The sequence below is a fragment of the Solea solea genome, chromosome 11, assembly GCF_958295425.1.
Source record: "Solea solea chromosome 11, fSolSol10.1, whole genome shotgun sequence".
Taxonomy (NCBI): Eukaryota; Metazoa; Chordata; class Actinopteri; order Pleuronectiformes; family Soleidae; genus Solea; species Solea solea.
In genome coordinates this window covers 2,860,392-2,888,365 of record NC_081144.1, presented here as the reverse complement: position 1 = coordinate 2,888,365, position 27,974 = coordinate 2,860,392, and the positions used below count along the sequence as shown (strand labels likewise).

The 27,974-nt window shown below is 39.1% G+C and overlaps 3 protein-coding genes across 8 annotated transcripts; all 3 read left to right on the top strand.

The window, feature by feature from the left end:
• Positions 1-338: 338 nt before the first annotated feature.
• Positions 339-15,708, top strand: slmapb (sarcolemma associated protein b). Of its 5 annotated transcripts, XM_058644090.1 has the most exons (10): positions 412-500; positions 2,246-2,381; positions 6,665-6,716; positions 8,676-8,804; positions 9,576-9,899; positions 10,336-10,606; positions 10,689-10,860; positions 11,933-12,067; positions 12,593-12,679; positions 15,235-15,708. In XM_058644090.1, the coding sequence occupies exons 2-9, from the start codon at positions 2,259-2,261 to the stop codon at positions 12,674-12,676; spliced, it is 1,290 nt and encodes a 429-aa protein (XP_058500073.1). In that variant the 5' UTR covers positions 412-500; positions 2,246-2,258; the 3' UTR covers positions 12,677-12,679; positions 15,235-15,708. The 5 variants fall into 5 exon arrangements, with proteins under 5 accessions (XP_058500070.1, XP_058500071.1, XP_058500072.1 ...); XM_058644087.1 differs by lacking the exon at positions 2,246-2,381 and having other exon boundaries at positions 339-500; XM_058644088.1 differs by lacking the exons at positions 2,246-2,381; positions 15,235-15,708 and adding an exon at positions 12,797-15,222 and having other exon boundaries at positions 339-500.
• A 4,042-nt stretch (positions 15,709-19,750) lies between these two features.
• abhd6b (abhydrolase domain containing 6, acylglycerol lipase b) lies at positions 19,751-23,443 on the top strand. The gene is made up of 8 exons (XM_058644126.1): positions 19,751-19,916; positions 20,590-20,752; positions 21,026-21,139; positions 21,233-21,365; positions 22,021-22,178; positions 22,280-22,334; positions 22,410-22,510; positions 22,985-23,443. Exons 1-8 carry the CDS (start codon positions 19,792-19,794, stop codon positions 23,162-23,164), a joined length of 1,029 nt encoding a protein of 342 aa, XP_058500109.1. The 5' UTR covers positions 19,751-19,791; the 3' UTR covers positions 23,165-23,443.
• A 200-nt stretch (positions 23,444-23,643) lies between these two features.
• Positions 23,644-27,441, top strand: kctd6b (potassium channel tetramerization domain containing 6b). Of its 2 annotated transcripts, XM_058644123.1 has the most exons (3): positions 23,646-23,821; positions 25,039-25,139; positions 25,730-27,441. In XM_058644123.1, exons 2-3 carry the CDS (start codon positions 25,113-25,115, stop codon positions 26,414-26,416), a joined length of 714 nt encoding a protein of 237 aa, XP_058500106.1. In that variant the 5' UTR covers positions 23,646-23,821; positions 25,039-25,112; the 3' UTR covers positions 26,417-27,441. The 2 variants fall into 2 exon arrangements, with proteins under 2 accessions (XP_058500107.1, XP_058500106.1); XM_058644124.1 differs by lacking the exon at positions 25,039-25,139 and having other exon boundaries at positions 23,644-23,821.
• The last annotated feature ends 533 nt before the right edge of the window (positions 27,442-27,974 follow it).

Genomic DNA, 27,974 nt, shown 5'->3' with positions numbered 1-27,974 from the left:
CTATATGCAAAAGAAAAAAATACATAATTCTTTGGAGGTTCAAAACATTTGTTAGATAAAAAATATGAGTATAAAAATACTGTTCAGTGTACAACTATGTTCAGTTTATACACAATTAAAACAATTTTTTGGGGGAGGGGGGTTAAAACTTTTAAATTATTATCTGTCAACACAATGTCAAAGTAAATGGTACAATTTCATTTAATATTTTCTGTTTATTTTCCAGAAGTAAACAGATATGAAAAAATGTGTTTGGTCAAATTAATAAAACTCTATGTATGTTGCACATTTCATACATACATTGAATACAGGCCAACCTGAGCCAAAAAAAAATGACGCAACTGTGTCAGAAAATGCCATCATCAAATGAGGGAACACTAGATGACAGACAGAAGATGGATCAAAGACAATTAAAATTAGACTATAAAAGGCAAAGTGAACTGAGTAAGGAAGAAGAAGAAGAAGCATTTCGAACTGTGGAACAAGAACTTCAAACTGTGGTAAGTACCTTCCAACTGTAAGACTTTTGAACTGCAGACAGAAACATTACCTGTTACTTTAGCGTCATTCTTAGTTTGAAAGTGAAGGAAAGTGACAAGAGCAGTGGGTGTGTTATGGCAAGCTTTTTTTAACATTTAATCGCAGTTTGACTGGAAATGACCATTACTGATATCTGTGATGTCTTTGTGACTCGTCGTGATTTCATTGTGACTAGTATGAATTGTAGTTGTAGACGTCATTCTTACTAGTCAAAACTCTCAGATTTCAGCAATTCCTTTTTTACTAGTCAGAATGACATCACTTTTACCATTTATGTGTATGGGGTTTGTCATTAAACATACTATATCCACAAGATCCACAACTTCAGATATCTACAACACTACTGTGGCTAGTCACAATTCAAGTTTGAGATATCTTCTTCAAGATATCTAAAAAGGACAGTGTAGATATCGTCAAATGAGGATAATTAAAGATATCTTGAAGTTCCATATCTACAATTCAGTTACCGATAACCCAATACACATGAATTTCAAATGTGACATCATTTTGACTAGTAAAAACCCACCACAGTGATTGGGCAACTTTATGGTTCCTATATTAACACACCGCTGCTTCCAAAAAGCAACGAGCAAGGTCAAAGTGCAGCTAATATGTGCTATCTGACACCTGCACTTTTAACTATACAATGGCTAGTTAGCCCTTACAGCCAATTGACACGTTTATAATGTGAAGTGAAACAAACTTATGCAAATGTACAACAACAACATCCTTTCTGGGGCTACTACATTTGCCTGACACGCTTAGCAAAGGGAGTAGGAGTGAACAATCTGCACTCTTAGATGCCACAACTGCTTACACATTAGATAGGGGTGTATTGACACTGTGAAACTCTTATCTGTCTGTCTGACTGCCTGTCTGTGAGCACTACGGCATGGATCACCTTCTGAGTGTATTGACATTGAAATTTAGTCGCATCAGGGTCATATAAGGGCTGACAATATTGGTCCCAAGCGGGTTTGTCTGTGGTTTTCATGGTGTCGTCACCCACTTCAAGCCCACTTCATACCCTCTCCAGGCTACCTGGGTACGAAGTGAGTACTAAGTGGGTATATGGGGCATGAAGTGAGCAAATTACCTGTACTATGGTTACAGTAACATGGACACAGGTGGGGCCACCATGGAAACCACTGACCCAAATGTATATCATTTTTTTGCATTGAACCTTCTTCACAGTTACACAAAAATACATACATCAATGACATTGAACACTCTGCAATCATATATGTGAGGTAAGGAACAACATCCTTGTTCATCCAACAAAGCCCAGTCCACAACAACAGTGCTTAAACAGTGGCCTGCTCCCTCCTTTACCAGCATTAAGGCACAGGTACAGAGAGTTAAACAAAAAAAAGGTCAAACCAAACAGCAAAAACAATAAACAAGACAAAAAACAAAACAAGAACCGGGCTGAATTCAACGCAAGAATACAAATAGGCAGCAGAGCACACAGATACAACAATAAGAACAATAAGGTCACAATGTTTGTGCCCAGTTTAATGAGCGACATACAGCTGAAACTAATGCAGTTTAAAGGTCCAGTGTGTAAAAAGTAGTGACAATGATGAATGCTGAAGATTGCAACAAACAGAGGACTTTAAACCCCCTTTCCTTTACTAAGTATGTCAGTGAACTACCAAAGACATAAACTCTCAATGACAAATCTCTCCGTTTTCCCCCACTCCAGGTTTGCCCATAAAATGTTTTCAAGAGACCAGAACTTCTCGCTCCAAAACCAGGCTAAATTAGAGGATTTCATCGAGGTAGCAGAAACCACTGGATCTCAGAAGAAAAATAGGAAAAGACAAAGAAAAAACAAACAGGTAAATCCAAAGCTAAGGAAAGAGAGTTTACTTCTCTAACACATGTTAACTGAGTGTTTGTCTTTGTCCTCTTGTTAACTCAACAAGACTTCATTTAACTTATCAAGCCACTTACTTAGCTGACAGAAGTGACAGCCACCCACACCACACTGATTAGGCAACTTAATGTGACCTCTTTTAACTTCAAGTATCAACACACACTGTTGCTTCCTAAAAACAAAGTGCCTTTAAGAGACTAGCATAATACTAGCATGGCTAGCATAACAAGTTACAGCAGAAGAGATGCTTTTCTAACGTTTCTATTCACATTCGGCTTTGTATCTCACTTTTAAATACACTTCAAGACTATATTAAATAACTTAAAAAAATATATATATATATTCACAATAAGTAATAAAGCTAAATAAAATTACCGCTCGGACAAGCTAACTAGCTAACTTGAGTTGATAAAAAGTTCTTTCAGACAGTTAGAGATGGGGATTGAACCCTGAAATTCTGTTTGGAAGACGTCCTGTCCCGCTAAACTGTCTTGTAAGATTAACAATAGTTTAAAACAATGGTTCTCAGACCTTGTTACACCAAGTACAACCTGAGAAAATATGAATTGTGACTAGTATGAATTGTAGTTAAAATACAAAGTTAGCTACAGATTTTCATAGGAGGCAGATTTATTGCCAATACGATAGTTTCATTTTCTGTACTCATATCCTGCTTTAATACAATACAAGAGTATTTCTGATTTTCCTTCAAGTGCCACCAGAGGAAGCTCGCGCACCACTGGTAGTACACCTACCACAGTTTGAGAACCATGGGTTTAAAAGAAATCTAACCCTCGGAAACCATAAACTACATCCCGAGACATTTTTTATCTAAATGAATCCTTTATTTTTATGCCGTTCACAGACATGCAGACAAATGCTTGTTGGAAGTAATAACCTTGATGATATGGTTTGCAGGACTGCTGCATTAGATCATATTTTTATTTTGTTGTAATCTCTATAATTCGACTTCTGAATGAGTTTACATGGTTTTACACTTAGTAGAGAGAATGCTCTTTGTGTGCTTTTAGGTCGGTTCTGGTGTTTAGAGTTAAGTCAAATTTTAAAGATGTTTGTGCATTCATTAAGTAGAAGGTTAGAATGGTTGTTTATTGACTGGCAGTATGTCAATGATTTGCAGCTTTATATCTAACACCAGCACCTCATCACTAACTTGCTCGCCCAAGGTTAAAGTCTCAGGCAGGATTCAACAGGTCAGGCAAAATCCAGACTCCTTAAGATATACTAATTTCTTATGGATTAATCCAAAGGAAACAACTTTTGCATGAGTGTTTTCCCTCTCAAACAAAACAAAAGCAACTTGAAAAGTTTTGCTATTTTGCAATAAGTGGTTTAGTTCCTCAACCTCAAAAGCCATGACGCTCTATGTCACGTAGGCTGCAGTTTTTTTTTTTTTTTTAATCAAATAATAGAATAATAAATCTTGCACCAGATTAACCTCGATGAAAAAATTAGTGTGTGTGTAAGTGGGAGATGTGTGTCAATTTTATGAGAGTTGGCAGTCAGCCCTGATGTTGCCTCACAGTTCACAGCTTGTCAGCATGTGAGCATTGCAGCCCAGTAAGCTGATAAATAATAATATTAACATTACAAAAGTCACGAGTCCAGTTCATGTTACATCCTCCAAACTGATTTTATGGAATTTATGTATGTAGGTCCAGTGTGTTAAATGTAGGTGCATTTAGCATGTACATTTTTATAAGTGTACAATCACCTGATTGTACGAATAGTTTTAGTTTAAGTCCAGACTGAGCCTTTTATATTTATATCAGGAGCCTGGTCATCTACAGGTTCTCCAACACACTTGGAAGGAAAGGGTGCGGTGAGGGATATTCAGCTGCTTGACACAAACACTTGCAGTATAATTGTTTTATCTTTCATTTCTGCCTAACTAGTTTTTACAGACTGGTAAAAACTGACCCTCAAGGCCAGTAATTCTTTATTTTAAGGCGAAAATGAAGAGGCCTAGCCAGCAACGCTCCATCAGCAGTCCCTCAGAGCTTCCCAGGTTTGAAGCCCATAAATGTTCGTTAAAAGGCTCAAACCCAGATAATGTCCATCTGATTGTTGAATGCATAAGGGCACCAGTATGTGCAGTGTTAGATCGGGAAATACGAGAGATATCAGTAGTCCTTTAAGTACTAAAAACAAAGGCAACTGGACTTCTGTTAAGTTCTTGAAGACGCTTCACCTCTCATCCAAAAGGCTTCTTCATTTCTCCCAGATCATGTCCATCTGTTTATTAATCCCACAACTGTCCAACGGTTCTTGGCAGATGACTTAACAAGGGCACGAGTGAATGTGTAGTGTTGACTTTGGCAGTGTTTGGTCAGGAAATGATAAACATTTCTGTAGAAATACGAGAGATAGCTGTAGAATTGCCAAAGAGATATTGCGAAAAGCAAGCTGCAGTCACCTCGTCCTGCATGGAGACATGAATGAAGTCAGATGCCCCCCCCCCCTCACCTTCCTTTGATCTGTGTGCGGGTTACTGTGGCAACCACTGTAGTAAATGACACACTTGAATATTCTTTGTTAAAAGAACAAACCACAGTGTATGTGTGTGCAGTGTCAACTCTGACTTTGTTTGGATAAGAAATAGCAAGGGAACAGGTACAGGTGCCTTTTAAATATCCATCCATTCATTCATTCATTCATCATCTACTGCTGTATCCTCCACATGAGGGTCGTGGGGGGTGCTGGTGCCAATCCCAGTCCATAACAGACAGACAAACAACCATCCACTTTCACACCTGTGGTCAATTTGAGTGTAACCTCTGCATGGTTTTTGGACATGTGGGACAAAACCAGAGATCTTATTTTTTTTTACTAGTTGAAAATTCAAAACTTTTCAGACCCACATTCAAGTATTGCTGCAACTAATGATTATTTTGATATGATAATCAATTCGTCTCTCGTTTAATCTGTTGGTCCATAAAATGTTGAAAAATGTTAATCAGTGTTTGTCAAACCTGGAAATGATGATGTTCTCAAATGTCTTCAAATGATTCAGTTTTAATGATTTCTTTGTTATGTGGAGCAAAGAAAATGGGAAATATTCACATTTAAGAAGCTGAAACAATAAGAAAATCTTGTTTTAATCATGAAAAAAGCTTCAAACCGATTAATCGATTATCAAAATAGTTGAGGATTAATTTAGTGATCAATTACAAATCGAGTAATTGTTTCAGCTCTACACTCAAGGTAACACTGAGGTTCACGGATGACATTAAAATGTTTTGTCACCGTCAAATAATCATAAATCATCATGATTTCAGTCAACAAAATTGAGCGTGATTGTGATCATCTTTTTGGCCAATACTCTTTATTATATAACATTTATTTAAAAACAATTTCCCCAGAACAGAATGTGTCTGTGAATTTGGTGACTTGCAGTCTAGGTCCACCTGCAGTACCTCCCAGATCCACTAGTGGACTTTGACTCAAAGACACTGTGGGAAGCAGCACTGTAGTTTTTTCTTTTCTTGTTTTTACATCAGTACCAACTGGCCAAAGCTCAGCTCAGCTCCCTGAACAAACCCCCTCTGTGTCAGTGTGCAGCTGCAGCTCCTGTGATGCTCCACTCTGATGCGTGACCTCGTGTGGAGGAGCAGTGGACTTCAGCCACAGAGCGGGGGGGCGCGGGGGGCATGTTCTGATTTACCCCCCAACTGTATGATTTTAACCACCCTCCAAATATTTGTCTGTTTACGTCAACCCGTGCTTTTGTGTTGACTGGTGTGAGTGCAGCAGTAACAGTGAGGTCATGTTCAGTGTGTTTGTCACCCCCCTCATGTGTCTGTGCGCCCACCCACCCACACCCCCCTCTCTCTGTCACTGCGTTGGACTGTTCCATCTCACATCTGAAAAAAATCTGATAGTTAGTGGAGAGTTGTTCATGTCAGACAGAGACACTGACTGCTGTAGACTGTACTGTAGCTCGTGGACCACAGAAGGTAATATTCATTCTCTCTTATGTTTTTATTTGAACATGTTGTCGTAGCACGTAGTTTTCTTTCATGTATTCCTCGTGAGATGCAGCCGTGCACGCGCATGTCCTCGGAGATGAATGTGCAGTTTTGTGTTTACCTTTTTGAAAACTTCTCTGTCGTTTTATTTAAGATTTCTTTTACGTATGAAATCTTAGGCTAGCTGTTGTTTAGCTCCTGAAATGTTTGTTTTTCACACGTCCTTTGTTTTGTTTTTGTTGGTTTGCTTTTACAGTTCAAGCAAATGGAGTTGAGTGATCCCCTGAATAACGTGTCACTGATTAAAGGTAATCCACTTTTATTATTTATTATGGAATTAATATTTGTTCTTTTAAATATGTTCAGACAGAACTGGTGTAGCATGACTTGGCACTGTTTTGATCTCACCTATAACTCTGTACTTTAATGTTGTTTTTCGATAAACATTTTATGAATATTATTTCTGCACATTGTTATTTTTGTCTGTCTTGGTCAGGACCATGAAGCTTATGAAGGTTTTAGGAGATGAAAAACAAACAAACAAACAAACAAACAGAAAAAGGCATGAGTCAAGGTTATAATGTGTGTGTGTGGACATACAAGGACAGTTGTTAAGGCCTTTTTCAGAGGCTGCAGTGCTGCCGATGTCCTTGTTTTAGAGGCTGATTTGTCCCGTGTCAACAGCTCATCAGAAGATGGAGCCTTCATCATCTGACTAATGCCTCTGTAGAGTGACTTAAAGAGAGCATCCTAATGACATAAGTGCCTCACGGAGAACCAAATAGCATCGCCAGTTTATGACTGAGGACCATATCTGCAGGCATGTTAGGGGGAATGAATCAATTTTGCATGATGGATGAATTTGTAATGCTGCACTGCTCGGTACACGTAACAAAAGTGGCCTCACAACAACGCGCAGCTGTGTTTTAAAACAACAGCACGACGGTTATTTACCATTTTTCGTAGCTCGAAGTGATCGTCGCCCTCTGGGCAGTTTTGGGTGTACAGCTTGATGGAGTCACTGAATACTTTCATTGAGTACATTACTTTGAACAGCAGCTATAACGCGAACCCTCTGATTCTGTTAGAGAATGCCCTCACATTCATTGGAAAGGAGGCCGACAGCAGTGGAAAAATGGACTCTGACGCCTTTAGCCTTCAGCAGTTGGGCTAAATAAAGACTCTTTTTTTTCTCTCTCTCGTCACTTCAGGCAACGTGATGTTCCCCGTTGCCAACTAGTCACAGAAGGATATTTTTACCCTAAGATTAATCCCATTATTGCTTTGTCAGGTGTCATTCTGTGACACGAAAGACAAAATGGCTACGATAACTGTTGCTAAAGATAACAAGTTAAAGTCCCTCGTGTGTGTGTGTGAGTGAGATTCTCTTTATCCCTTGTGATCTCACAGGGAGCCCACTCACATTCATCTGACACTCTCATACATATGCATGCATGCAGGGACACACAACCTCATACACGCATGCAGGACACGGCACTGCCCTCTCCCATCCTTTGTCCGGGACACGGCGGGATGGTGGTGGTCACTGGTCATGTGCCTGAGTCTGAGGGTGCCACCAGCCTCCAGCAGTCGCTGCCTGCATGCAGGCCCATTCATTTTAGTGCTATTTGCCACGTAATGCGCACGTAAAAGTGTGATGAGACAATGAAATCACAGTTTTCAAAAGTAGCAGACAGCAGACTCACGGCTCTTGTCCTTTTATGGTGCACATGCTTGATTGACCTCTTTTTCTTTCTTTCTTTCCCTGCCTCTGCCAAATGCTTGGTATGGGATGAGATCATCTCTTTTTCCTAGCCATGGTAGATTAGGGGATCAATCTACAGGGTATTTGCAAAGCCAAAGTATTTGTGGTTTGTTTCCTCCTCTTGGAAACGCAGCAGGCCGCTGGTAAACACGGCCACTCTATTCTCTTTGTGTATTGTTGCGGCAACTTACTGCAAAGCAATGTAGCTGTACATGCGTGATTTTTGAGTAAAAGCTGGGATAAAAAGATTCGGATAATGTAATTGTGTCTATTTCTGGGTTTGCAATTAGTCCATGTCATAGCTTCTTTTTAATATCATGGGAAATCATGTAGAATATTTCAGACTGAGATGTCCTTCTATTTTTATAAAGTTAAATTGCCATCATTATCACTTGTTATATATTACGGTTAAGTTTTTGTTTGTGCAGAAAGGGGGGGAATGTACATAGTACTGTGTCAGAAGAATGGATCTTGGGTCATTGTCTTGTGCTTTCTTCCACAGATGACGTGACCAGGTCAAACATAGGGTCATCCGGCGACTCGGAAAAAATGATCCAGCGCTTGAACGATGAACTTCGAGAAGCCCAAGACCTTGCTAACACAGAGAAACACAAATGCTCGGAGCTACAAGGTAAAATTCAAAACCTTTACACACACCTAAAGTGACAGTTCAGGGTTTTCATGTGTAGTTGTATGAGGTTCCAACACATAGCTGACTTCACCCAGTGCAACCCGGTGCCGTTACCCAGACTGAGACATGGCTGCCATTGAAAGGCACAAGGAAATACAGATTTTAGCCTCTTAACAAAAGACTCCAGGTTAAGTCTATGGTATCTTAAGAATATGTTGAATAATACTTTTATTTATATAGTACCTTCCAAAGAGACAAGGCAGCTTTTTCCAACTGGAAACTGAAGTTTGCACATCACTCACTCTCTCACACACAGTGGCTGCTGGTCGACTGCTGCCATGTTTGGTAAATATGTGTCAATGAGTTAAAACTGTAAGAATTATTTCAAACACAGAAGTCACAACGTAACATAGTTGAATTGGTTTTGATGAAGGCAGAAGTGGATCAACTCTCTGGAATTTGGTGTGTGAGAATGAGTGGTTGACAAACGTCAGTGTCCTGTTGGAAAAGGCTGTCTGATGGCAAGAGAAGGTGTGATGTCTTGTTTTTATAGTGTTTCTGTCCCTGAATATCCTGTTTTCTTTGTTTCTTTGTTCAAACCACTTTGTAAACCTGTGTTTTTAAAAGTTATCATAAGTATATATAGTATAAGAACGTTCCCTTCATAAAATAAATGCTATTATAGTTTGTAAATGTTTGGGACAAAGAGAAAAGAAAATGAACCGCAGGCTGATGATGAAGATAAAAGTTCTTGACCCTGGTTTCGCTCAGGCCAGCTGCACCAGCTCCAGGATGAAGTGACAAGTCTCAGGGAGCAGATTGACGACTCCGCCAGTGCACGCGACGAGCTGCAGATTGCACGCGGCGAGCTGCAGAGTGCACGTGATCAGGTGAAGTCGCTGAAACGTGACCTGGAGGCAGGCAGTGCACAGCGAGACCGTGACATTGGCGCCGTCCAGGCGAACCTGGCCACCGTCTCAAAGGAGCTGGACAAGTGGCGCGAGACTGCCCACAAATACGAGAATGAGATTGAAAACCTACAGCAGGACCTTCAGCAGCAGAGCGAGCAGTGGCAGAAAACTGCACAGATACAAGGTACGACGGGGGTAAAAGACACCACAAAATCCAGTCTGATACTAATACTGTCTTGACTCGTTGTCTGTCTATGTTATATAAGTTATATGTTGTGTCATTTTCATGAAGATACTCATAACTTTAAGGTCTGTACATGTGAGAATGAGTGTATGAGAATCAAAGGGTTTTGTATCTTATCTGCTTTTTATCCACACAGAACTTCCAGACAACCAATATGGAACTTTTACAGCGCCACATACAAGCCTGGCATATTATACTACAACGTTTAGAGTCAAATTGGGGATTTTTGTGCAGACATTTCTTGAAACAATCGTGTATTTGCAGGGAAACTTGATAAAAAGATAGTTTAGGGAAAGTTTAAGCCTGTGAAGCTCTGAGATTTGTTTTATCTGCTCAAACCCTGAATCGTAACATAACATGCTCTTGTTATTCACAGCCGATGAGATGCGGTCCCTGCAGGTGGAGTGTAAAGGCCTACAGATGGAATGCTCCGTCCTGCGCTCCGAGAAGCAGGACATCCTGAACGAACACCAGGTTGAAAAGAGCAGCCTGCAGAGTTACTGCGAAGCCCTCTCGGCTGAGAAGGAGGACATCACCAAGACTCACCTGAAGGACAAGGACAACCTGCAGAGCGAGTGTGCAGCGCTGCACTCTGAGAACAAGGTCGCGCTGCAGAAGTGGCAGCAACTGGAGACGGAGCTCACCAGGTCAGTGAGCAGCAGCAAATACACACATTCACCGTCGATCCTGCACCTACTGAGCTCAGGGGTTGTTTTGTGTTTCTCATAGTTCACGTGCGCAGAATGCTGAACAGAGCAGGAGCCTCAAAGGCCTGGAGAGGTCCCAGCAGGAGCTGGAGAAGAGACTGGCAGACCTGCAGCTCCAGCAGCAGCACGACAACACCGAGTGGCAAACCAAGCTGGAGGAGGCAGAGAGTCGCAGCGAGGCTCTTCAGAGAGAGGTATGCTCTGAAAATGAAATAACCTGAGTGAAATGGCCCCTTTATCTGTCAAACATCTAACACAGGGGTCTGCAGCCTTCAGCTCCTCTGCATTAGCTCCTTGTAGATTTTATTATTCAACACCTCTTATTTAGAGATCATGGTGATAAATAAAAGTGTTTCATATTTTGTGCGTCAAACACTTAAAGGGCAGTTTCAACCGTTTTTTTCCCACTTGGTCAAATGAAAAATAAACTTAAAATCATTATGACGGTGCTGTGTTTGTTTTAATTTGGCCAAATTTGACCAGTTTTTATTTATTTTTTATTTTTATTTTTAGATGATGACTGACTGATGACTGACTTTTAATTTTACTCATAAAACTTGACAGACACACAGTAAAGAGTCTTTACTTTATTTTATTTTTTTCAATCTCGACTATCTATGGAAATTAGTGGAAAACCTGTATATTTTTGGGTGAAGTGGCCCTTTTTAAATGAAGTGTAATGTGTACAGGACTACACAAGATCCTAATATTGCTTTATTCATTTCACAGTGCGTTACTTTTAATTTCATTAATTTGCCACAAACAATGAAAGTACTGAATTAATCTTTTTTTAAAGAACTTATTCTAATGATTCAGTTACATAACATTTTATTACTCGTCACTAGTTTGTGTGTTTGTGTCTTATAATAAAACATTATGGAGTAATGGAAAACGAGTCGTGCTGGAACCGTAGCGTGGAAAAGCGCCAATAAACACAAAGATTGCCACAGTTGATGTGTGAAGTTGGACAACTGCTGTGGCCACATGTCCACTCCCCTTCATGTGTTGTGGCTCTTCTGTCATTGCGCTCTAACAGTTGTCTTTATAAAGGGCAAATAGTTGGTCTGATAAACTAAACATATACAGAATCCAGCAGTGCACGGCTGCGTGAGCCCGTGTCTGTCACAGATACTGACAGTGAAATAAAGCCATGAATGATTCCAATCAACCTGTTGCAAGAGAGCTATTTTTGATGTCTTGTGTATTGAGGTCAAAATCACGAATACTGTTTTTACTTTTGTTGTTTTTATCTGTTTCTTTATGCAGGCTGAGGAGGCGAAGGCAGAGCTGTTGGACGCGAAGGATAAATATGAGAAGATGGAGCAGGAAAAGCAGTCGCTGACAGATGAGCTTGATGGATGCAAAGCTAACATGAAGGAAATACAGGAGAGAGGAACCAAGGTGAGAGTGCCGGGAGTCTTTTTTGTTTTTATTTGTCTTAACAATATCACATTAATGTTTGACTAAATGAGATATATATATATATATATATATATATATATATATATATATATATAATGTATGTGTGTATATGAAGGGCTGTAGAGTAAAATGTAGTTATAAGCAAACACCTTGCATTTTGGATTGGCGTTGGGAGCATGAGCTTTAAATTTACATGACATGAAGATGTTTTTTTGTATTATTTTGTGAAATGTCTCCCGGGGCATACGAGGTGAACCGTTAGTGTGATGATTCACAATAGGTTTTATTTTTAACCTCAACAAACACACACCTGCTCCCTTCTACTCATCCACTGTCTCCGACTGTTGCTTTTAGAGCGCGGTAGTCTAAATGTCTAAACGTCTAAACGTCTGAACGCCACGGACGCAGACGGACTGACTGACTCAGGGGTTTATTAATAAAGCCGCGCCCGACCAGAGTATGTCCCGTTGCATTTTTACAATAATATCCCTTCCCTTCCTGTAGACGACCCTATTGCTGCCTGTTCAAGCCATAGTCATCGGCCTTGTCCTGGCTTTGCTGTTCTGGTGCTTCGGCGCATTGTGGTAGAAGGTACATGTTACTCCTGTTGAGTCGGTCTCCATCTGTCATTCTCATCCATGTCTTTTTTCTTTCTTTTTTTGAAGATCATTGCATGACTTAATCACCCTTTTCCCCCTCATTTCCCAGAATGCCTCCTTCCTCTTGGGGAGAAAAAAAAAAAAAAGAACGTCTGAGAAAAATCTAACCTCTCTAATCATACAGTAGCAGCATCTGACATCTGTGTGTCCTGTCTTGAGTGTCTAATACAGGGGTTCTCAAATGGAGGTTCGGGGACTCCTCGGGGTCCATGACACGCCAGTGTTTCCCTCCAAGAAAGATTTTTTTTTCAGCAGTAGTCCATTAGGATGGCACAAAGACAATTTTTTTTTTTTTTTTTTAAATGGCTAAATAGACTTTTTAGTTGTTTTTGTTTGTTTGTTTTTATCATTAATATTAACGAAGAAACACATGTGGATGATTTTGAATGTTGGGGAAACACTGCACACTGTCAGGGGCTCCATTCAAAAGTTTTTATTGAAATAACATGATTAACAAAAAATAGAAAATGGTTAGACAAACGTATTTTTTTTTACCTGCTTGTTTAAAATACAAATGTATTAAGTTAATTCAAGCTAAAGTTTCCATATAATTCATATCAAATTGTGTTGCATTTAACTTTAAGAAGATTATATAACATAATAAAGTTTGTCCCACCATTTTCTTTCAGTGTATTTTTACTAATCATTTTCATTTTGTAATCTGTTTATCGACTACTTCCTACAGTCAAATTACTTTCATTAAGGAATTACATCAAGGGGTCCCCAGAATGATTAATTTTCTTGGCTACATCCACATTACTCATGTCTTTTTTTTAAAAAAGGAAAAAGAAGCATAAATTCTGCTCTGGATACGCCTGCAGTCCACATTAACCCGGCATTATTACAGCCCTGAAAACAGAGAACTTTGAAAAGCTGTGTTTTTAGTTTGTTCTACAAGTGGCAACCGGTCATGACATCACACATCAGAATCTGAACATCACCTGCTGCAACCAGGCTCCTATTGGACGATAACCAGCTGTCAATCACACTGGTGTCCACTCACACGTGCAGTTCCTTATCCTCTGTTTTTTAATTTACAAAACTGACACCATGTTCTCTTTTATAGAAGACCTGACACTAGCGATTAAGATCATTTAACTCTCCAGGAAAATACTTCTGTTATAAATGAAGTGAGAAGGAGAAGCCCACAGTCAAACACAGTCTAGCAGATGTTGGCTATCCGATGTTCAGCTTCCTCAGAAGAACCAGAAGAACCAGAAGAATAGAATGAATAGAGTGTCTTCAGTTTGACTGCGATGCAGTTGCACTAATTCAGTGACAACTTGGCTATCAGACGTGAATGAAAAGCTCTCTTGGAATAAAGTTGACTAAAAAAGATGAGACGCAGAGGTCGGTGATAATTTATACTTTATGCGTGATAAAAACAGTCAAACCAGACCATGTGCTGCCATTTAAAACAACAAAATACTCACTCAACTTTGACATTTATCACCACTCTGATAAGTCATATAGTCCAAATAATTCATTGTTTCGGTTTGTTTATTTAATTAAATTTTTTCATTTTATTTTTATTTGGGAGCTCTTGAAAAGACACACATCACATTTATACATACGTTCATTCAAACTACGCATTAAGTCTTATCTAAGTAAAAATGTGTCATTTTCTAGAACTGTCCATTTTAGTTTCATTTTGTTTTAACTCAAAAACAAGTGTAGTTTTATAAACAAGGTCTATTTGCCCTAAAGTTCCCAAACAAAGGGGAAAAATGTGTGTTAGTGGGTTGAACTGAAGAAAGACTTAAGGTGTTGTGACACAGAATTGATTGACAATTTATACTGTAATGCAAACATGGCGTGGTCATGTTTGACCCCAGAGGACTTAAAACCTACTTTCCGTTTCACCTCCAGTCTGTCTAATAACAGAATTTCATGCTCTTACTTTTCACCATTCTTACTTATTATCATTTGTATTTTACTTTTCACAGAATAGAGTGTCAGCTTCCTGTTTGCACCCACGTCCTCAGTGGTCATGATGCTGCAATTTTGAAATTGCAGGAGGAGGCGCAATGTTTATTGGTATTGTTATGTTATTTAATATCATTTTTAGATGAATAATTGTCTTGTTTCTCACAGATCTGCTCAAATATCACACAGTAATCATTTTAAAGATGAGAGAAAATAGATATTTACACAAAATCTGTTTGATACAGAGCTGAAAACTTGACCGATTGCCTTTTATTTTTGTTTTTTAAATAATAAAAAAAAAAGCCCCGTTTCTAGTAGTGTGGATGTAGCCTTTACCTCGCCGTTGTTTGAGAACCTCTGGTCTAATGCCTAACCACTGTCTCTCTGTCTCAGTCGGCTTGGATTGGCTTCACTTCATCTGAAAGAGCTGTTTTTTAAGCGTGTGTTACTGTGCATCCGTCTCCTCTGTCGAAGCTTTGGCGATCCTCGGTCGGCGACGTCGTCGTCGTGGTGTAAACTCTGCTCATGTTTCCCTCGTTTGTGTGTCGCCACTCGTTTCAGAATCCGTGGATGATCTGGGGGCCTGTGATCGCTGTGGCTCTAACCGCTGCTGCTGTGCAGCTTAAGAAGCTGACCTGAAGGCAACTCAAGCAACGCACGAGCAAATCCACATCGTTTCTTTTTCCTGCACTAAACCTGAAAAACTTGCCCTTCTCTTATCATATCTGCACTGTTCATTAGGAGGGGGCCTCGTAGTTAACACTGTTTGACTTGTAAGATGTTCTATTTTAGGTAGCAGAGATGTTAATAAGAAAAAATGCCACTTTTACATGCAGTTTGTTTGATATTTGAAGACACTTCAGTTGGTTTAGGTCTGTTTGACTGGTTGGATAATCCATTAATGAATGTAAGACTTAATTCTAAAAACATATGGTCATATTTTTGGGTTTGAACCCCCTCCCCCCCTAAATGTAACACATCCATCTGTGTAATTGTCAAAATAATAAATATTTATCACAATAATCCAGCTCTCATTCGAGTACATTATGAATATGAATGTCCTTTTATACTATAGTTACTGTACGTGAGAATACACAAACCACAGCTGTCACATTCACAGCAAATTCCCTCATCAACATGATTTAATTCAGGATTTATATCACTTTACGGCCTTCTTTTGGATTTAATCATTCAATCTGACTTTGTCCCTCATCTCACAAAGATCCTCTTCTCCTTGTCGACCACTTTTCATTTAATGTTTTTGGGCTTGAACTTGTAATAATGACAATAATAAAGCAGTTAACCCTTAGTGCTCATCTGTGCCACAGGTACACCCATGGTAAATTGCCGTGGGAATAATACACAACTCCTTATATGGACATCCTGGGTGTGTGTTTGTAGGTTACATATTCAGGCCATGTTGTTGAGTCAAAGTTATGATTCATTTTATATCACATTTTTAAGTACCAATAATTGTGCAGAAGTCACAAAATAGACGTGTTTTTCTTTTCTTTTTGTTCATAAAAACCAGCCAAGTGAACTTTGAACTGTGACATATTTCCAAATTTCGCAAATTCAATCCGATTTCAAACATTTTGAGTACTTTCTGCTCCGGTGTGTTTATATAGTTGGTGAAAATGAAGATTTTTTTCATCAGATTGTCTAGGTTGTGCTGAAAAAAGGATATAAGAATAAACATTCAAACTGTATGTTTAAATATAGTAATAGAAAAAGGAGCTGAAATGCTCTGTTCTCAGGGTTCAATGATGACATCCATCAGAGCTGGGTGTTGCTGCTGATTCCCTGAATCAATTTGATTCCATTTTTTGATTTAATTCATTTCAGTTTCCATAAAATTTAGTTGCAATAGTTGCATTTAATATGAGCCCACAGTGTAACTCTTACAGTACAGTTGAAGGTAATAAGATTCACTGTACTCTGTAACAATGCAACATTATAACCAGTACAATAATTCATTAAACTATTAACATTATATTATCCAGCCTACATACACTTCAGACCTTTTAAAGCTCCTCTTTGCTAGGCAGAAGAAGAAGAACACTGATGTTATTGATGTGTTCCATTTCTTGGAATTTCAGAATATAACAATATGTAAAAGAGTAAGAATTGAATCAGCAGGTGAGAGAGGTTATTGGACATAACGTTAAAGTCATATTTAATGGTTATTGTACTACATTAGTGGTTCTTACACCAAGTACAAGCTGAGAAAATACTGAACTCTTGAACTGCACTCCACCACGGTACTAGATACTAACAAATGGTACAAATACTAAATATCTCAGCCTTTATAGTTACACCCTTTAAAGTGACTGACCACACGGACGATGGTGAGGATTCATTTCACAACAGGATGAGTGTGTTTCAAAACGTGTTCATGTGGTTGGTGTAGCTCCAGAGGAAGTGGATGAGTCGTTCACGTTCACTTCTCTGTGTTTTTTTTGCTTCTTTGCCACGTCATGGTTCTCTCCAAGAAAGGACCAGGATGATGATGATGCTGCTCATGTGACATGATGTTCTCACTCACATGATGAAGGGATTAAACTCTGTGTGTGTGTGTGTGTGTGTGTGTGTGTATGTGAGGACCCGAAAACGTATATAAACCATACAGATTGAGGACATTTTGTCCGGTCCGCACAACTTTAAATGGCCTTTTGGGTGTATTTTATATTTTTGGATTAAGGTTAGTATAAGGTTTTGTTAAGGTTCAAGTTAAGGGTTAGATTTACTTAGTTGAGATGGTTAAGGTTAGGATAAGGGGTTTGGGAATATATTATAGCTATAGGTGCCCTCAATAAGAATGCTGCCTGAGAATGTGTGTGTTTGTGTACTTTTTTACTTCTTAAGGACCTTTTCTGCCAAAAACACTGACCTTGTCAGGTCTAGTAGTCCTCATGGAGACCAAAACCTGGTCCTAATGAGGCAAATCAAAACTAGTTTAAGTTAAGGGCTTACATTTGGGCCTTTTCGGGATAAGACCTGGTTTGAGGGTTAATTTTACGGTTAGGTGGTTAGTTGTGATGGTTAAGTTTAGGGTTAGGTGGTTAGTTGTGATGGTTAAGTTTAGGGTTAGGTGGTTAGTTGTGATGGTTAAGTTTAGGGTAAGGGGCTGCATTATGTCTATGATGTGTCCTACCTAAGATACTGTAGATAAAAACAAGTTTGTGTGTATTAGAGAGAGGGTTAGAGAGAGAGAGAGAGACATGTGAGCTGATTGAGGACAGACTCTATATAAATCTTCAGAGGAGGATCTTTCCAAAGCAAGGCGAGCCTCTCTGCAGAGCTGCTGTATTTGTTCTGCTCTACTTTACATGTAGGTCAATGGTCGTAGAGCACAAATGCAGCAGAGTGGCAGCTCATTAGGCCGTATTTACATACTGTTTGTATGTCGCTCATTTACATTCTGATTATTATAGTCCTTGTTGTTCAATACCAGATAAGGGCACAGTGAACAGCTCAGATCTTTTGAATCATGTGACGAAAACCCTTAATAAACAGAGGCAGTCTCACTATTTGTGTGCTTTTTGTGATACAGTTGAATCATTTTAATCTTTTACTGTATATGATTCATGAATAAATGTCTTCAAATGTCAAATACTTAGACCAGCATGTGCAAAACCAACAGTTATTTTAATATACAGCGAGTCATTGTCAAGGGATGCGCTGAGTCACTGTAACCTCGGGTGGGCAGTATATTTATAATATTCTAGTTCATCAGCTCAGTTTCCTCCCCTCTCCTCTAAACACACTCAAAGTGCTTCTGGTGATTGACCGAGGCAAAGGTCAACGTCTCGAGGCCCCTAAAGCTTCCTTGTGTCACGTCATGGCTCCCCGTGGTCTGTGCAGGAAAGGAAGCCCTCGGGGTCATCATCACCACTGACAGCAGTGAAACAGGGACACTCACTCTCTCCATCACTCTGCCTCCATCATGACACCCAGTGGTGACTTAAATAAACACGTGTATGTGTGTGTGTGTGTTTGCACAAAGTGCTTTACAAGAAATCTTTTTATGGAAAATGTTTATTGCAAGTGACTGACATGTTCCCCCATAATAGTAAGTTTTATCTATAGATTTATGTGCCGAAAATCATCTTAAAAAAATAGAATTATCCAGGTCTTAATCCAGTCTGAGATTAGCCAAATTGGGTTTACAGCCACACTATGATACACCTCTTTATACACAACACAGGGGAAGATGGCTGACTGTTTTAAATAAAATTATCTGTCTGTCTGTCTGTCTGTCTATCTATCTATCTATCTATCTATCTATCATAACTAGGGATTCACAATTAGGGATAATCAACAAGAACATTTTAACTTAACTAATTTTGTCTTTGGAAGCAGAATAGCTGTCACACTGTTGGATTATTATTGTGTTTTTAAAATGGTGCTTATGATAAGGTGATAAACTCAAACGGTAGTTTAGTAGGTTCCTTAATTAACTTCCTTAATAAAAGATGTAAAAATATAATATAATATAATAATTTTATAAAGAAAAGTAAAGTAAAACACACTTACAGAAGCTGCTGTGAAAAGTGTCATAATATTGGAGCCACTACATTAACTTTAATTGTCTATTTTTTGTTTTGTGTGCGTTCTCTTTAAAAGATTGACTGAATACTCCGATGGCCCCGTTTCCCCCAGTGATCAGTAATAATCAATGGGTTTATCCAGAGCAAACATAATCTGCTGTGACCAACTGCACTAGTTCACAGGGTCCGTTATTTTATTTCAAATTTCAGAAAGATGCACATGAACTGTTAGACTACAGCAACTCTGCTTTCTCACACTCTCATGGTCACATGTTTATCTGTGACTGAAGAAACGAGGAGGGGGAAAATAAAACCATCTGATGAGTAAGTTATTACATTCTTTTTTTTTAAAGAAATAAGAATAAAATGGTTTGATTACATTTCATTAAATGTGCATATTTTTAACGTGACATACAGAATAAAGAATCACCTGTTTTTTATTTTTTAAAAAGCTTGGCATTGTCATCATATCATTGAATGGATGTCTGACACTGACTTGGCCCCTCCCCCCAATGATGCTGCATGTGTGTCATATGTGTGTTAATGTTTATTTGTAGGTGTTGTCGCCATGGCGGCAGATTTAGATGTGGTGAACCTGTTTGTCATTGCTGGAGCAACACTAGCTGTTCCCATTCTGGCCTTTGCTGCTTCCTTCCTGCTCTGGCCCTCCGCTCTCATTAAAGTTTATTACTGGTAAGGTGCATTCGTGTGTCGTCCAGTCCTAGTTTACAAGGTCACGTGGTCAAGGACTGGATTTTGTCCCACATTGTTTACACCAGAGGTCTCAAACTTGATTATTTAAAAAGAAAAATTGTGAAAAGATTAATTTTACATCATGAATAGATTTCTATTGTGAATTACATATCATCCCATATTAACACAGACTCTTTTAATTTGAAATGATGTGAAATATCTACCATTGAAACATCATTAAGACATTTTTGATTTTATGTTAAGCATTGTATATACATATATACATACATATATACATACACATATATGTATAAGCTTGTTTGGTGTTTTAATTGTAGTATTCCACAGTATCATTTAGATTTACTTCTCATTTTGCATCATAAATATGTTTTTACTGTGAAATATACATCGTTCCATATCAAAACAAACACTTTTACTTTGGAATTCAGTGAAATATCATCATGAATATCTGTATTGCATTATAATTTTAAGGTCCTGTTGCCCATCTGCTACTGTCTTTTTCATGAAAATGTGTCTTACCTTGATGCACAAACACACGGAACAGCTCTAAAATTGTTAAAGATGAGGAAATGAAGTAGAAAAGAAGAGACAAACAGAAAGAAAAGGAGCCTCCTGCTGTGAGACCCGAAAAGCCTTGTGTGTTCCTCCTCAGGTACTGGAGGAGGACTCTGGGTCTGCAGGTACGCTACGCAGAATGTGGTGGTGGTGGATATCGCTTCTGCTTCTCGTACAGAGGAAAACCCGGGATGAGACCGTCCATCTTAATGCTGCACGGCTTCTCCGCTCACAAAGACACATGGCTCACTCTTATTAAGGTCAGGAGACATTATTACAGTTTAGATTATAGTGATCTCACGTTATTACTACACACAGCTAAATTCACCTTTAAAAAAAAGAGGCTTGTGTTTAATCCTGAGACCAAAATCAGAGATAAAGGGGAGTGTGCAGTAGAGGCTCCACCTCCCATATCCAGTGTGTACATATATATATATATATATATATATATATATATATGCATACATACATATATACAAATATCACTATCACAGTTTTGAACTACACTTTTTGTCTCTCTTCTATTGCTCCAGTATCTACCAAAACATCTGCATCTTGTGTGTGTGGACATGCCCGGCCACGAGGGAACCACACGCACCAACACAGAGGATTATTCCATTCAGGGGCAAGTCAGGAGGATCCGTCAGGTAATCTGAGGAGACAGGTGCAGATTGACAATATTATGTGAAAACGAGTATTTCTCAGGAGCGCTGAATTATTCCACTGAAAATGTGTTTCAGTTTGTGGAAACCGTTCGCTTGAACCGGAAACCTTTCCATCTGGTGGGAACCTCCATGGGGGGAAGCGTAGCCGGGGTTTACGCAGCGTCTTATCCGTCAGAAATCTGTAGTGTGACGCTCATTTGTCCAGACGGTCAGTGAATCTGTGTGTGTTTGTAAGAGTGTGTAAGCACGATATAATTCTTATTTCTACTGTTGATATAACAATCTGTTGGAAAATAAGTCCAATTATTTCATAGTGATGTCGTCTAAACCAGTGGTTCAGCTACAGACTTTTCACAGGAGCCAGATTGTTTGATTTTCTACGTACTCAAACTTCCTCAGCTCCACTCTGACCACATATCCTGGTATATACAGTAGAACAGTACATCTGATTTTCCTCAAGGTACCACCAGAAGATGCTTGCGTACCAGTGGTGGTACACGTACCACAGTTTGAGAACCATGGATCTAAATGATCTCAGAGTGAAATATCTGTCATACAAGTTGAAGATGTGGTATGTAATGAACAAAGGTCCAGGTGTGCGATCCACCCCACCTCATTATGTTGTCAAAGAATTCACCTTTTGGAATGATTTCCAACAGAAACACCTCTCACCTCGCTGTTTATAATCCTGTAATATTAAACTGCAGAGGTGCTCAGTATTTTATGGTACTTTTATGATATAACAGGCTTTTCTAGCGGCAGGTTTTGCATATGAACTGAAGGTGTAAGAACTTGCAAGCTTCTTTAAATGATTTATATAACAGTGCATCATTAGAAAATGCTGGTTTTATTTCACCCTGCAGGCATCAGACACCCGTGCGAGACCAAATTTGACAATCACCTGCAGGATCTGGAGCACAGCAACTATTCATTAAACATTCCTCTGATCCCCACAACACCTGAAGAGATGGAGGACATGTTCAGACTTTGTTCCCATGTTCGCTTCAGAATCCCTCAGCAGGTCACATCAAAACTGAAAACAGCTTTATGAATTTTCTGAGTGAGTGAGTGATTACATTGTGTGTTCAGGTTTCTACGTCCCTTTTTTTCTTTATCGTTTAGATTCTCCAAGGACTGGTAGATGTTCGACAACCTCACAACACATTTTATCAAGAAGGTTAGTTCACGTCCATTTCCCATGTGCCGTTCACGTGGTCTATCAGTAATTAATATGTCTTTTTTTACTCATTAGTATTTATGGAGATCATTGGTGAGGAGTCAAGATATGCCTTACAGGATCATTTACATCTGATCACTGCACCCGTTCAAGTTATATGGGGCAAACAAGACCAGGTAACTATGACGATGAAGTGATATCGTAGAAGAATCTGCAGCCTGAAGGCTTCTCCTTTTCTTTGAAACTTATCGCACCTACTGTTGAACCTGTGCTGAATCAACAAGGTAACATAATACACCTGTACCCCTGTGCACAAGCTATGAGAAACATGGTTACAAAAGGGTATTTTTTTATGCTTTTTAAAAAAGAAAAAAAGAAAAATTGGTCTTTAAAATTAGTTTAATTCAATTTATTTGTATAGCGCCAAATCAAAACATTCATTATCTAAAGGCACTGTACATAGTAAGGCAGAAACTGTTACAACATTATCGAGACAAGAATCAATCTCTGACAGAACCAGACATCAAAGATGTGCGGCCATCTGCCTCGACAGGTTGGGGTGAAAGGGAAAAATGGGGGACAGAATATCATTGTCTTTCGTATTGTTTGAATGGAGAAACATACGTGACAATTATTCCACACATGTGCAGGTGGTGGATGTCTCTGGGGCCTCAGTTATTGCAGAAGCATTGCCTGGTTGCAGAGTGGACCTGCTGGAGAACTGCGGTCACTCAGTGGTGATGGAGAGGCCGTGTCGCACCGCCAAGCTCATCCTGCAGTTCATCATTTTGCAGCAAGACGCTAGAGGCTGCACAAAGAAATCTTCCTGAGCAAAAGACTTATTTTATGCATGAATACACAGATGTCCACACTTGAAATGAATGTAGTAGGCAATGTTTGTAGTCGTACACATACAAGGAATTTCCTACTTGTATTACTTACTTGTATATTGTTTGTTTGTTTTTTATCTATTGTTGAGCTGCTGTAACGCCGTTTTCTCTCCACTGTGAGATAAATAAAGCTATCTTCTTCAATATGACTTGGTGCTTTGGTGCATTTAAATAGAATAAAATAAAATAAAAACCTAAGATGTAAAAAAATGTATAAAGTAGCACAAACACAGTATATTTACATAAGGTGCAGTGGGTTAAAAGGAAATGTAACAATGTTATGGCAGCTCAGTGTAAACTGTATGTGGGTAATAAAGGCTCTTGGGTGTGTGCACATGTGTGAATGGGTGTATTCATGCGGAGGTGTCTATGGTTGCAGCAGGACCTCCTCTTCTCCTCCTCTTCTCCTCCTTTTCTCCTCCTCTTCTCTCTGTACGTGCACGATTGCGCAGTTTTGCTGCAGCCTGGATCCGAACACACACACACACAGCTGCACGGTGCAACATCAGTGGCTTGTGTGCGTGTACCGTTGAACGCTAACTGTTTGTCGCTGTTACAAGATAAATAGACAAGTCGTGTCTTCACCAAATTAAGCAGGTGAGGCTTATTTTGTATGTTTTTCATTTAAAGTCTCACTTTACGTTCACATAATCTCAATGCAGAGCCCAGCGTTAACATTCGGAGCAGGAACACGGCTCAGACTGCTAGCCACATTAGCATGCTAGTTAGCAGTCAGCTAGCGTTTGTGTTGCTCCCAGTTGTTTTCAGCGGTTCCTCATAGTTCCGCATCCATCCAGCTAGCATGTGTTTATTTAAATTAATCATAAACTCTGTCTTTGTTCACTTCGCTGGTCGCGTCTATGAAATTTTATAAACATTAGCTGCTTTCATTAGCGTAGAGTGGATAGATGAGTTTCACAGCTGCTGTGTAGCCTCACAGCCCAACGTTCACTTTCACTGAAGAACTAGTGTTTTATCATTTCTACGTCACATTCCAGAGTCTGTGTACGTGGTCGCTCAGACACGTGAAAGGTCATAGTTGAGTGTAATTTAGCAACTTTACACGTAACACCTGATATAGTTTGTCATTGTTCTGGTAGAAGAAGATAAGCAGGTAACTTCTGCCTAATGTTTACCTTTAAAGGAGACATATTATACCCTATTTCCCAAGTTAAAATAGTTCCCTGGTGTCCTAATGAACACGTCTGTGACATGCTTTGGTCAAAATACCATAAGGATGAAGCACCATAAACCCGCCCAATATAAGTATTGAAATGGTTATAAAGTTGATTTTGCATAATATGTCCCCTTTAAAGACTTTTTTACAGATTAGTTCACATGTAAAGTGTATTTTGAACGTGTAATCAAATTTGAAGGTCTTGAAGTTCAGTATTTTCTCAGGTGGTACTTGGTATAAAAAGTTTGAGAACCACTGCACTAGAGGATCCAAAGCAAATAAAAAAATGAGTTAATAACAATAAGAGATGTCCAGCTTACACACACACACAAACTCACACCAAGCTCCTAATTAATTTTATGGTAAGATTGTGCATTCATATACAAACTACTGCATCATCTACAAACACAGAGATAAGTTATGTGAGAAAGACACAGTTTGGGTTCGCAAATGATCAAACTCGCATTATTCAGCAGAGAATAACATTAAGTGCAAATGGTTGATTATTGAAGTATGTTTACGTAATCACAGTGTTGCCCTTTAAGTAAATGCAGAGAAACGAGAAGATCTTACCTGTACCGTAAACACATGACTCTGCTGCTACAGTGAATGTTTATGTGAGTGATTTTCTTCACAGGTGAATTTGAAGTAATCCAAACCATAACTGTTCCCTCTCTATTTGGCTCTGACCAAGTGGGTATTGTTCTACAAATGGATAATGGAGACTGGGGCCATAGGGTAAGAAATGGAGAGAAGTCAATCAGATTCATTTCAGGTGTTTCTGGTGATGAAATTTTAATGTTAAATTCACTCATTTGTCAGTTATGGTCAAACCAGGCTAAACCTAATGCAGTCTATTTCAACACTACACAAATAAATCCTGGCTTTGTGAGAATAATAAAGTAAAATTGAGTATTTCTGCTAATAATTGTGGTTGACTTTAAATGTATCAGTATTATGAATCACAAAAACAATGTGGCCCATTTCCCAAAATGGAAACAGGAGGGCTTGGCTGATTTATGTTTTTCTTGCATTGCCTGAGAATAATGCACCGTTGAGTCAGTATTGCTGTCTGGAGTCGTTCCATCACTAACTGTGGAAAAGCAGGTTACAGTAACATGCACAGTAAGAGTCAATCTTGGATTTTAGGACAAGGTATAATGCTTGTTTTGCGTGCTGCAGAAGTGTAGAAATATTGACATGACAGACTCATGATGGTCACCAGCGTCAGGCCCACTCGCCATCAAAGATTAGAAGGACGTGTATGTGTGAGTCTGCTTTAACTTCTCATGATTCTTTAACTTGTTCTTGGCTCCTTTTCCCTGTAGATGACTAGTCCTGTTACTCTGAATGTGGGAGGCAACCTGTACACCACCAGTTTATCCACCCTGCAGCGCTACCCAGACTCCATGCTGGGCGCCATGTTCAGGGGAGATTTCCCCACAACCCGTGATTCCAAGGGGAATTATTTCATTGATCGCGACGGAACGCTTTTCCGGTACATCCTGAACTTCCTGCGGACATCCGAGCTCACCCTGCCCGTGGATTTCACAGAGACGGATCTTCTGAGGAAGGAGGCGGACTTCTATCAGATCCAGCCTTTGATTCAGTGCCTTAGCGACCCCAAGCCGCTGTACCCTCCCGACATCTTCGAGGAGGTCGTGGAGCTCTCCAGCACGCGGAAACTGTCGAAATACTCGAACCCCGTCGCTGTTATCATTACACAGTTGACTATAACGACGAAGGTCCACTCCCTGCTGGAAGGCATCTCCAACAACTTCACCAAGTGGAACAAACACATGATGGACACCAGAGACTGTCAAGTGTCCTTCACTTTCGGACCATGTGACTATCATCAGGAGGTGTCCTTACGGGTTCACCTCATGGACTACATTATGAAACAAGGCTTCACCATCAGGAACACGCGTGTGCACCACATGAGTGAGCGTGCGAACGAGAACACAGTGGAGCATCACTGGACTTTCTGCAGACCAGCTCACAAAGTTGAAGACTGAGTCGTGGGTGACGTCTGTCTTTTTTTTATTCCATAATTCATTTGTCGCTAATATATATTTTTTAAATTTACAGTAGTGATGTAATGGTATTGTCAATTTCACAATGTCGCGAGAACAAAAGTGTCTCGATATACCTTTAATTTGAAAAACTTTTTCGCGTCAGACCAGGGCTTGATCTAATCTGTAGTTTTTTTTCTCAATTGACAGATCAAGAAGTGTAATTTTGTTTCCATAGAGCAAAGTAAAGTGAGAACTACATCATCCGTGGTGCTTTCAGAGGTGTTAGAAGAATGTAGCATGGATGTAGGAGGGTGTGAGAGACAGATTTTCAAATTGTGGATACTCACAATATCGCAATAAAGATCGCACCGTGGACTTTTTTTACCGTGGTATTATCTTTTTTTGTGATATTTTGATATTGTTACAATGCTAATTTAGAGCAACATGCTACAGTACACAAAGCTAAAAGGTGAAGAAATGGTAAAAATTTAAGTTATTGTTTTATTCACTTTCTTTTAAATCACAAGACACTTATTGTTTATTTCATGTGCCACTACATTTTCACACAACACTTTTTTGAGGTTACAAAACAAAGCCTTTGAATACATTTTTTTAAAATTTAGGGAAATCATACTGTGCCTCATTGATGCAAGAAAGTGCGTACATCATTTTTAATGTCAATAGTTTTACGTTAATGTGGTTCAAACAACTGCATTTTTTTAAAAACCCACTCAGTGAATATGTGATGTGAACAAGTTTGTCTTTGTCAAAAAGAAAATGGAAAAGAGTCTTTTTGTTTGTTTTATTTTTTTTACATAATAAAAATGATTATCTTTAGGCCAGTTTCTTACTGGAGCGTTTACAGTAGGTCTTAAACTTAGTCCTTTAGCTTTTATTAAGAGTACAGTACAGTGTCTGACGACCTATAGTTGTTGCATGTGTCTGTCTCGTGTACGTAAATGTATTTTCTGTGATTGATGTGTGTGGTCGTTTCAGTCAAAATAAATACATTTTTGTTCTGGTCAGTCATTAAATTTTGTTTCCCTTTTTGGCTTTGCCCCTGAATCCAGAACAATCTTGTTCTGCACTGCAGTCGGCTTGTGATAGACGGCTGATATAATCCAATAGGAGTAGGAGATGTACAGTATTTTTTGGTCTGACAACAACTTTTCTTTGGAATACAGAAAATAAAATGCCTAATTGCATGGCACAACAGAGAAGGCCATGGTGCAAATAGCACTAACCTGTTAAAATGTCACCTCTGTGAGGTAGTTTCACAGTCCTGTGTGAGAGTAAGTAATGGTATAGCATCAGTGCTAAATATTTTGGGGGCAGTGCAGTACTGTGGGCAGCGGTATTATAATATAATTTGCGATAATGTAAGAAATGTACAAAAGTACCTGAGAAAAACAGCTTTTATATACATTAAAATACAAACGTGTTGCTGTTTTGTGGATGGATTAAAGTTGTAAGAACAGAACAACTTGAGTTTGTGTGACCTTGAAACTATAATGATGAAAAAAATATCGCATAGATGAAAAATCTTAAATCGATGTCA

Excerpts from the sequence above, each read along its gene's own strand:
- slmapb (XM_058644087.1), top strand. The coding sequence starts at position 354 with ATGCCATCATCAAATGAGGGAACACTAGATGACAGACAGAAGATGGAT. Across the intron at positions 6,717-8,675 it reads TAACGTGTCACTGATTAAAG|ATGACGTGACCAGGTCAAAC; the intron begins GTAATCCACTTT and ends TTTCTTCCACAG. Across the intron at positions 8,805-9,575 it reads CAAATGCTCGGAGCTACAAG|GCCAGCTGCACCAGCTCCAG; the intron begins GTAAAATTCAAA and ends GGTTTCGCTCAG.
- abhd6b (XM_058644126.1), top strand. The coding sequence starts at position 19,792 with ATGGCGGCAGATTTAGATGTGGTGAACCTGTTTGTCATTGCTGGAGCA. Across the intron at positions 21,366-22,020 it reads GACGCTCATTTGTCCAGACG|GCATCAGACACCCGTGCGAG; the intron begins GTCAGTGAATCT and ends TTCACCCTGCAG. Across the intron at positions 22,511-22,984 it reads TATGGGGCAAACAAGACCAG|GTGGTGGATGTCTCTGGGGC; the intron begins GTAACTATGACG and ends ACACATGTGCAG.
- kctd6b (XM_058644123.1), top strand. The coding sequence starts at position 25,113 with ATGGATAATGGAGACTGGGGCCATAGG. Across the intron at positions 25,140-25,729 it reads ATGGAGACTGGGGCCATAGG|ATGACTAGTCCTGTTACTCT; the intron begins GTAAGAAATGGA and ends TTTTCCCTGTAG.